At 39.3% G+C, this 10,964-nt stretch overlaps 1 protein-coding gene across 1 annotated transcript in view; it reads right to left on the bottom strand.

Moving 5' to 3' along the window:
- Positions 1 to 2,229: 2,229 nt before the first annotated feature.
- LOC111868286 (meteorin-like protein) overlaps positions 2,230 to 10,964 on the bottom strand; it is a 79,830-nt gene continuing 71,095 nt past the window's right edge. The window contains exons 3-4 of the mRNA XM_023858812.2: positions 7,673 to 7,729; positions 2,230 to 6,639 (exon numbers count right to left, since the gene is read on the bottom strand). Of these exons, the coding sequence (XP_023714580.1) occupies positions 6,290 to 6,639; positions 7,673 to 7,729 (407 nt within the window). The 3' untranslated portion in view covers positions 2,230 to 6,289. The remainder of the gene's footprint in view (positions 6,640 to 7,672; positions 7,730 to 10,964) is intronic.

Below are 10,964 nucleotides of genomic sequence, written 5' to 3'. Positions count from 1 at the left end.
AGTATTTTATGGAACTCAAAGGTTCATTACCGTGTTCACAAGAGCCTTCCACTGGTCCCTATCCTGAGCCAGATCCCTCTAAGATACATTTTAATATTGTACACCCACCTACGCCTTGGTCTTAGCAGTGGTCTCTTTCCTTCTGGCTTTCCCATCAATATCCTATATGCATTCCTCCTCTCCCCATTCGTACTACATGCCCTGCCCAACTCATCCACCTTGACTTGATCAGTCTAATTATTCTTGGAGAAGAGTTACAAGTTATGAAGCTCCTCATTATGCAGTTTTCTCCAACCTCCTGTCAATTCATCCCTCTTCGGTTCAAATATTCTCAACACCCTGTTCTCAAACACATCGAATTAATTACTTAGCTACTTGAATGTACTTTACGTTTAGTGAACAGCTGACATCAAAGTCCGTTCTTAAGTGTATTTATTCACTACCCTGAGTGCATTGCACTTTGACTCTATGTAGTTGAATTTTTAACTATTGAATGCTGTCAAAATGAAAGTCATCTTCATTAATTCCCTATTAAAATAACACATATCTTAAATTGCTTCACTCACCATAAGAACAGCCCTTCAAGAGTGTCCAATGGTCTAGCTTGTTAAAAACAGGACCCCAATTAACAATCGTCCATAAGGAAATGTAAATGCATCCTTTCACTGAAAGACCATAAAGCTACTTACCACTCGATTTTATCAGAACTTCCAACAGATGGGATGTCACAGAATCTTACAGATGCCATCAACTAAGAAATGGTTGTCAGTTGGAGAGATGTGGGTATTGGAGATGGCTCTTCTCCACTATACGGGATGTCTTTGTGTAAGTGCCTCTTCAGGACCGTTGGGATTACTGTAGAGGGGGGATTCGTGGTTAAGTGTCTGCCTTGTACCGCATGTAATTGAATTTTTGTGTCGATAATACCACTCTTGGTGGTTTTGTCAAGAGGATGTTCTCAACATCAGCGATATTGCAGATGTATATGCACGTTCCAGTACTTGTAACTTCTGAAAAATTAAGTTGGGAACATTAAGGACATAGTTTCGTGTTGCAAAAGCAGTGACTACGAAGTTCATTCTTTAATAAGTTTATTTCTTAAGTAGATTCTAATGGGTTCTGACGATGGTGGATAACTCAGAATTACTGGGTTTTTGGACTTTTTCCACCGTCCGGAATTTTGGGTAATATAGGACACGAAGTTTCGGAAATTGGATCTGTTGCCGTCTTCAGGTGAGAAAGGAAGACACTCAGTTGGGCCCCTTAGAAAGAGCTAATCTCAATCAATGAGATTGAGATGCTGGGAAATTCTTGAGGAGCCGCCAAGTCTGCAGCTACTCAAGAGCCCTCCACTGGTCCCTATCCTGAGCCAGATCAATCCAATCCATATCATCCCATTCTATCTTTCTAAGATCCCTTTTAATATTGTCCACCCACCTACGCCCTGGTCTCTTTCCTTCTGGCTTTCCCACAAATATCCTATATGCATTCCTCCTCTTCCCATTCGTGCTACATGACCTGTCCACCTCATCCTCCTTGACTTGATCATTCTAATTATACTTGGAGAAGAGTACAAGTTATGAAGCTCCTCATTGTGCAGTTTTCTCCAACCTCCTGTCACTTCGTCTCTCGTCGGTCCAAATATTCTCTTCAACAACCTGTGGAGAACTCCAAGAAAACTTACTTTTATTTTTACGACCCTTAATTCGGGTAGAAGTATTAAGATTCGTACATACGTCAAGTTAACCTTCTGGCCCAATGTATTTCACATCCATATAAACATGAAAGAATTACAACGAAGACAGCCTTCAAGAAACAAAAACTGGAGGGGTACAACTGTGCCACAAGGAGGCCATCAGTCGGTTTCGGAACTTGATTACAAATTCTTAGACCCTGTCCAATTTCGATGGAAAAAATGCCTTGAAGGATTCCACCGAAGCTCCACCTTGCATTTATTCGTACCTACCCAGGAGGGCAGAGGCACTGCTAGAGGCGGGGTTGCTTTAACATGGTCACGCCATTTTAACCAAAATACCTGTTCTTTTTCTTTGGCTTCCTTTTATCTTCCTCATTAGTATTCTTTTTAAACTCATACTGGACTTCCAGACACTGCAATGTGCCTTAAAGGAAACGATGTCAGGAATCATAGGAACAGATGTTTGATGAATATTATTTTCCTCAGTTACCATACTAGAAAATAAATAATCCCAAATAAATAAAATAACACACTATGTCTTAAAGAAAATGAAGATTTATTCTGATATATCTGTCACATGCAGTGACTTTTTGTTGTATCACAGTCTTCTGATTTCTACAGAAAACAAATTACAGTCGTATCTTGTCTAGAACAAAATGGCAGAATTAGTTTCTGTACATTCAGAAGCAAGTAACTTATCTACACCAAATTAAATGCCATTTATTTAAGCTTTATTTTAGTAAATGCAAAAAACAAAACCTGTGCCATTACTACAATGACAGTATACTGATCCTGGCCATTTTGTCTAACATCACTGAAGGAAACCCTGAAAACGTTTAATGTGTTTTCATGAACTGTAAACTAAATACAAATTCAGTTTAGTTGTATCTGTATTAAGCCTAGTTAACAGAGAATAATAATATTAAAAATCGAGAAAGGAAATTGTTTTCTGCACTGAAATACTAGTAACATAAACAAAAGAATATCAGGTTATGTACTTAAAAACAGGGTTTCTAAGATTTATAAAATTTTACTCCAGAGCATATAAAGTTACTTTTACTGCTTAAAGATCCACCACAAAGTCTAGCACCTCCCCAGCAATGGATATCCAAAAATACATATCTTTAGACACAAAAACAAACAATACAAAACTCTTTTTAATTATGAAGATCCAAATATTTTAATTTTTTCTTACAAATTCGTTCAGAAGTATCTTCCTCCAAAACACATTAAATTTCTAGCTAAAATCTCTTCAATTCAACAGTAACTAGGTTTTATATATATATTTATTTATGTTCTAAGCACTTTTAAAATGTATGATTACAATTTTTTGAGATCCTTTGTTTATATGACTACAGTTCCTTCGTAGAGAAAAAATAATACATGTTCACAATATGTCATTAAGAAATAATGGCACAAAAGACAAAGATTATCAGCACTCAGGGACACATCTCGCAGAGTTAGCAATTATGCTTTCAAAATATGTACAGCAAAATTATACAAAATTACAAGCTTGCCACATGATGTTGAGTGACATAATAATGGGATTGTAAACAGTACCAATGAGAGGTATTAATAAGCTCCGACAAAACTTTAGAAAATGTTTAGTTTCAGTTAAGAAATAAAGGAATTATAAAAAAAAAAGAGAGAGAAAAATGAGTAAGCAGTAAATGAAAGAACACATAGTAACGGAATATGAACAATTTTGAGGGGTACAGAGCATAAAAATGTAGGCCTACATTTTGAAATTAGACGTTTTGGCACAATGAATTCACAAGGAAGACATATTGTATCTGAATAATTGTTAATTTATTAGTCAATTAAATAAAATAATTTAGAAAAATACTGTAGCAGTGACATAGCTGGTTTTAAACATTATTTTTTTTAATATATACAAGAGAAAATGGATTATGTTACAGGAAAAAGCATAAAACGAATGGCATTGCTTTAAATATCATTAATCTTTACACAAAGCTTAATTCTGTCTTGGGACCATATTCACGAGCCCTGCTATCTTGTAAAACCTGAATTTCTGAACACATTTACAAGCATATTACTAAAAAGATATACTGGTAAAAAAAATCTTACAGAACCCCAAGAGAAATATACGTGCTACATTCTCACACAGATCCCCCCCCCCTGCATATGGCAGATTGGTTGTGCGACTTATTGCATCATAATAATAATAATAATAATAAAAAGCTTTTTATACTCCTTTATTCTTCTTCACTTTAGTTTTCATTGAAAGATTATGCATTTCAATTAATTTTAAATGCTTATGAATTTCACTTTTTCAGTTTTAGACAAAAAATTTGAGATCTAAAAGCTTGTGATGATGGTACATTAGTATAAATATTATGTTTTTGGACAGGACGATGGATGATGTCCAGAAATATAATATTTGTACAGATTTATTTGGTTACTTTTTTTTAGTCTTCTTACAAAAAGCATAAACATGAAATTTTCCTATGTCAAAATCATGGAAGCCACTAAATTCCTGCAATTTATACTTAAATGATATAATAACTTAAAACATTTGAGGTCAATTTGGTTTGGTACAGTATAACATATTAAGCAGGGCACTGCATACTGAAAAGCTAAGCTAAGCTGCTTAAAAATATAGGTAAGGCTACAACATTTAAATATTTATATGGATAAATAATCAAACAAAGTTTAGTGTACAGCATGGAAGAAAACATTGCAAGCTAACGTTAGGAACAGCAGAGAGAAAAAATATTTGTACTTCTTTGACCTCCAATTAGCTATATTAACACAAAATATAATATTTTGACAACCATCAGCTATGTCAGCAATTTATACAATTATTGCACATTATCATATCTTTTCTAATTTTGGACATATATGTATATATTTCAGAACTCTGGAGCTCCAAAAACACCCACCCACAACAAAAATTGTGCCAAATACTTTACTTCGTTTTAACCCTATAAGTGCCAAGTGTCAAGTACTCTGACCTATACATCTGCTGTATCTGGAAGAATGTGACATCTATTGGCATTTTAAATGAACTACATAATTAACAAAAGAAACTCTTGAAGGGAATTTTTCAATAAAGCAGAAATGTTCAGCGAGTTTTTAAACCTGCAGTACCCCCTAGGAAAGATCAGTTCCAACAAACTAATGACTTGACACTGAAGGAATTAAAGCTAGTACTTCTAGACTTAAAAAAAATTATGTTCACGTACTGCCGATGGTACAATCATTCCATTATTTTTTATTTAAAAGTAACCAGTCTTTTAAGATATATTCCTACATTCAGGGAGTATATTATTCTGCTTCTGTATAATTCGTCTAACTCTGTATTTATACATACTGTCAGCCAAGACATTTACATATGTGCATGCCTGTAAATACCATAAAGTGGGGAAAAATTCTCATTAATAACTCATTAATATAGTGGCTATGGCTTTAGAACTGGATTATGTTCAAAATCCATATCTGTTTCAGAAACTTTTTCTTAAATGAGCCCAAATTCGTAACAGACTGTGAATTTACACTGTACTTGGCCTCATCATCACATATACAGAATTCGTACCACTTTCTTCTAAAGCCTGTGTAATGTATCATTGCTTCTTTTCATCAATTCACCTTATTTGTAGCTTGGTGATTAGCAGCCTTCTGCCGCTACCTATAAATCTGCAATAATATTATGATCACCTGCTGGGTCTTACATCTTTTCTCCTTAACAGTCTTTGACAGCTCTTCTAGCAGTCTGCATACAGAAACAACACATTGAGTTGTTGTATTTTCCAACACCATAGTGTCTTTTTTTCGTCTGCAGTTAGTAGGGGTATGGCCGGATATACAGAGATGGAAAGGCGTTAAATTGGGCCTAAATTTCCTTCTCTAACCCCTCACCAATTTCAGTGACCCATTTCAAATGTTTCAGAAACCCCTGCTGTGCCTTTTCTATCATTTCATGTTCCACTTTCACAGCGAGGCATATTCGTGTGCACCAATTGGGATGCAATTTGAAATAATTTAATAATGCAACCTAATAATGTATATTCACTTTCGCTATTAATTATGCAATCGTTAAAGACTTCAGACTTAACACAAAAACTGAAAAAGGAGTAAATAATTTGACACTTCATAACGTACCCATTAGCAGGAAGTGGCGTTTCAATTTGGAAGCTGAAAGTCATTATGAAATGTGAACGAAAGCTGCAGAACAATCAGTACCAGCATATCTAAGTGAAAGATTATAATGAACTGACCAACAAAGATCACATACAGTTCTTTTTTAAAGAACTCAGTTACGAAATAATAATTATACCACATGCTTCGATGTATTAGTTCTGGCATAACAGTCACAATGCTAGGAGACAGCTTTGAGAGTTTGTACAATTTCCACAACAATATTGTTTTGTTATGTTTATGTACTGTCACCAGTGATTATCATGAAGTAAGAACATAATGACAATCAATATACTGCTTGTAACTTTCCATACAACTACACTTTATATACACAGTTCACAACTTCATGAATTTCCTTTAATAGGAAATTTTAATGTTCCATCTTGTATACACTGATGTCCACAACTTCTCAACATGTAACATTTCAATATCTTGCTAACTTTTCAACACACAATGTGCGGTGCCTTCTTTATTTATCTTTCGAACAATGTTCACCCAATCCTCCAATCTCGGTGCACATGACAGAGCTAAATCGCCTAGTTTTCGTCTTGCCATGAAAACAAATTCCCCTGTACCACGTCTTGCACCACAGTGAAGAGCGACATTGAGGAACACTTCTTCATCACTATTACCCATCACAACACTGTTTGAGTCATCAACAGATGTAGATGAGAAGGACACGTTGTCTTCTGTTGACTGTCTCAACAACTTCGTCAGTTTTACAGTCAGTTGGGATACCTCAAGTTCCTCCTTGTTTTCAATGCTTCTAATGATACCTCGGGCAACTGTAATGTAATGGAGAAAAGCAGACACGTTAGTATGTTGCATTCGATTCCCACCTCATGACTCAAGGTACGCACGTAAAAGATCCTCATGTCTCTAGGAGACCTCTGAGCAAAATTAGGTAAAGTTTCCCGCCCAAGTAGTTTCCAATGCCTCCGGTAGATGGGGGAAGTATCTGGTACCACAGTCAGTAGAGGGGCCGAACTCGCTGGCTGAAAAGGGCTGATAGCGAGCACCAGTACCGGAAGGGTATGGCGACTGGTAGAATATCAAAGGGGGACATACAATAGATCAACTGGTCGCGGTGCATGGGGAAACCTACCCCCTCCAATAATGAATGAATGTTGCATTTGAGGTCCATGGCAGTGAAGAGTTATAGTCTTCTGGGTTGTAATGCGGTTTAGTCAGGGGACAGTTTGAAGTTTCCTCTATCTTTATGTTCAGCCAAGCAAGAAACCAACATATGCAGGCGACAAGCTCAACCCAGAACATTGTACTCTTCAACTGGATTAATAATTTATCCATGTTCCTTATCAAAGATGTAACACTCAAGTATTTTCTCAATAGTTGCATGCTAAGTATCTGGTTTGATGAATAACTGACATTTAAATTTATAGATCAAGAATTTCTTACCAGAGCTGTCATTTTACACTAACAGTTCTGAAGGTTCTGAAAATAATACAGCTTAAATGTCACGTCACAATACGAAATGAACATTCTGCAGCTGTTACAAATGAAATGCATGTTTAAAAACACTGAGGAATATATTTCATGGTTACAAGAACATATTAATATGTTAATAAAACACTAATAAATATGTAAATGAGGCTGAGGGTCCAACCTCTTTGGGCACTCCTTCATGTAAGATTAATCTATGTCATCTTTCCAATCCTTGTTCGCATTTAGAAGGTTATTATTTCACAGCCTCTTAAATACCAGACCAGATTCAAGGACACAACTCATATAATAAGTTTATGTATATGAAGGCTCTAGATTAGCCTGAAGGAAGGAAAGAGAGAAGAAGCATGTACCCACCTAAATCGCTGGTGCAGAACGCATGGGCCATCTCTTCTTTAGTACAAGGCCGACATTCTGTAATATTAGAAAAAGAAAATTAGAATTGTTAGGTCTGGTCTTAATGGATATGAGTTTCAGTTCCCACAGATTGAGGGTTTCAAAGCAGTGACTACATGTATGAAGCGTTCTTGTATCTTCAGGTATATGTTATGTAGTCCGATGAAAATCAACCGATGTTTTGCAGCCCCCGAAAAAAAAAACTTATATGTTCCGGACTTTCACCAGACTACACAACATTACAACCAAGAAGTATGAACTCCTCAGAGCAGGATATGATTGCCCTACAATTATGTTTGACGCTAAACATTGCCTGATATGGGCCTAAAGTTGCACTACGCCCTTCTTCAGGCAACTGGTTGCTGTTGTTATACTCCGTGGCTTTAGTCCCCATGCGGACTATACGGAGCGACCGCCGCTTGTCGGCGAATTAGTGCCAACTTTGGTGGATAGAGGGTGAAGCATGGTCAGCGTGACGAATCCCCACGGCCGTTAATTTCGGTTTTCTAGACCGGAGCCGCCATTTCATCGAAATGGCACCTCAATCAGCCTCACGACAAATACATGGACGTTAAGTTAAACATTTGCAACAGAATGCTGAAATACAGAATTAACATTCTATGGTTTGTTTTCATTTCACAACGATGTCATTACCTCGCTATCTGGATTCAGGAACTCTAAAGGATCTGGAAGGAAGCGACCGTGTCCTTGGGTATTATTCCAACATTTTTCTGACTGGACTGAGGAAAACCAAGTATATTCCTATCAGTACAACCGGTGAGGCCGAGGCTCGAATCAAGCGCCTCCCAAATACAAATTCAGTTCCGTCTGCTGCGGAAGCCAAGAATGGTGGAGCTACGCATTCACTCCTCCATACATCTTCATAGCGTAGTGCTTAATTAATTATGCACAGGGACAACTTTACCGATTTATATCTTTTGTTTCGGTATCTATGTCCATGTTTATATATGACAAATGTATCGAATTCATACTGTGGTCTTTTGCGTTACTGAAGTTCTGCAGTCTGGCCGGTGGGTGCAGACTCTTCAGGGAAGCGTCCCAAGTTCATGTTTAGCCTGAAGACAGCAGGCTGACATAACCTACATCTTCATTGTTGGCCCGCCTCTGCGGTCTAGTGGTCAGAGTTCCTGCCTGCAGATCAAGAGCTCCCGGTTTCGATTCCCGGCGCTACCAGACTTCCTGAGAAGTAGTGGGTTTGGAACGGGGTCCACTCAGCCTCGTGAGGATAACTAAGGAGCTACTTGAATTGAAAACTAGCGGCTCCGGTCCAGAAAACCGAGATTAACGGCCATGGAGATCCGTTGCGCTGACCACGCGACACCCTCTAACCGCAAATGATAGCACTAACTTCGCCGACAAGCGGCGGTCGCTCGGTCGGTATAGTTCGTTTGCGGACTACAGGACACGGAGTTCGTTTTGATTTCACTGCTGTCAAAACTTCGAATATTTTGGGATAACATAAACTATGAGTAATATAGGAAATTAGAAGTGCCTAAATCTGTCCTAATGATCTTATGGAAATTTGGCACGTTCCCTTAAATTGCCAGCAACTAACAAGGAAAAAGGTTATTTGCTGAGGGCAAGTCACTGACCCTTCCGCCAGTCGCTCACTTGATCCAAGGAAACAGGAACAACAGCAAATTCCAAGGATTCTGGTTCTTATGCCCCTGCGGAACCCCCCCCCCCCCTTCTCCTCTTGCCGGCCCAAGGTCAGGCTTTCAAACATGATCTGGTTTTAGCGCGGCGTTTACTGCGATCTGCGAAATTGTCTCCTCTGTCGTGGTCAGTAATTCGAAAAGGATTTTCACAGACTTTCCGGCAATCTGCGTCCCGTTCCGTCCGCTTCTACTAAACGCGTTTCCTTGATGCTCGGTAAGGAAAACAGACGTCGTTTTGTCAATGGCTTATAAAACGTGAATGCACAATTATCCCAGTGCTGCATTTAGTTATCATTACACCGTAACGAACTCTCAGTTGATGCAGGAACAGACTACGTGCTGGAGGGCCGGAGTTTGATGTGCAGCGGGAGCAAGAACTTTGGTGCCCGCCCATCTTCCTATCCAATGGGTAAGGGGGCTCTGTTCTCGGAGCTAAAGCGGCCGGGGTGTGAAGCTGACCACTCGCCTCCAACTTTTGTCGAGGTCAAGAATGGTGTAGTTATCCCTCTACCCCCCAATACGTCATAACGGGGACCTACACCGTGAAGGTGTATGGGAGGAAAGGCTATATAGATCCATATATCTAACCTTGCAATAAATGGAGAATAGCCAACTTCATGCTACCGCCACTTTACACGCGTGGAAACAGCGCCCACCCCCGGCTGGTTACTCACTGAGTCGGCCCCTAAGCCAGTCTACAAGAAAGAATCGCTTGCCTGTGCCGTGAGTCGAACCCCTTCTTCCAAGAACCTAACACGCTGTTTTCTTCTCATCGAAAGATAGAAGGGCAAGTCTGTTCCTTACACAATGAGCTACAATTTACATGGGCCTCTATAAAATATAACGACATATCAAGGATATAAAAACTCATGCCCGTTGTAACAGTTTTTACATAAGCCTTTTATTTCCGCGTACTATATACTATATGTTGGGTACGGGGTAGCGTAGTTGGTTGAGGCACCATGCTACAAGCTGGAAGGTCACAGGTTCCATTCCCGGTAACGTCACTGGATTTTTAAATTTACCTAATCTTTCCAGCCGCACTATGGCCCTGGGGTCGACTCAGCCTCTAACAGAAATGATTACCATGAATCTTCCTGTGAGGTAAAGGGCGGCCGGCGCGTAAGGCTGGCAACCTCACCACTGTGAGCCGATTGTCTATAATATGTGGGAGCCTCGACGTCTCACAACCATTTGGGCCTCCACGGCCTACTGGATAGTTCTACCTCTACCCTCCATATCTGGAGGTCGTCTCCTCCAAGGACAAGGGGCCCACGTAACAGGTATCATATATTACTGGGAAGACACATCAAGGGTGACGTGTCCAAGAATGTGAACATGAGAAATGAACACACTAATTTAGTCTGAAGATAAGGCCGCGCCATAGCTCAAGCGGTTAGTCGCTGGCTTCCCACCGCGGTGGTCCGGGTTCGATCCCGGGTCTGGTCAAGTGGGATTTGTGGTGGAAAAAGTGGCTCTGGGGCAGGTTTTCTCCGAGTACTTCGGTTTCCCCTGCCAATCTTCATTCCACCAATTGCTCCACAATCACCCTCACCTATCATCTGGGGCTGGTA

Source organism: Cryptotermes secundus, unplaced genomic scaffold, assembly GCF_002891405.2.
Source record: "Cryptotermes secundus unplaced genomic scaffold, Csec_1.0 scaffold1003, whole genome shotgun sequence".
Lineage (NCBI taxonomy): Eukaryota > Metazoa > Arthropoda > Insecta > Blattodea > Kalotermitidae > Cryptotermes > Cryptotermes secundus.
This window is presented reverse-complemented; position numbering and strand designations above follow the sequence as displayed.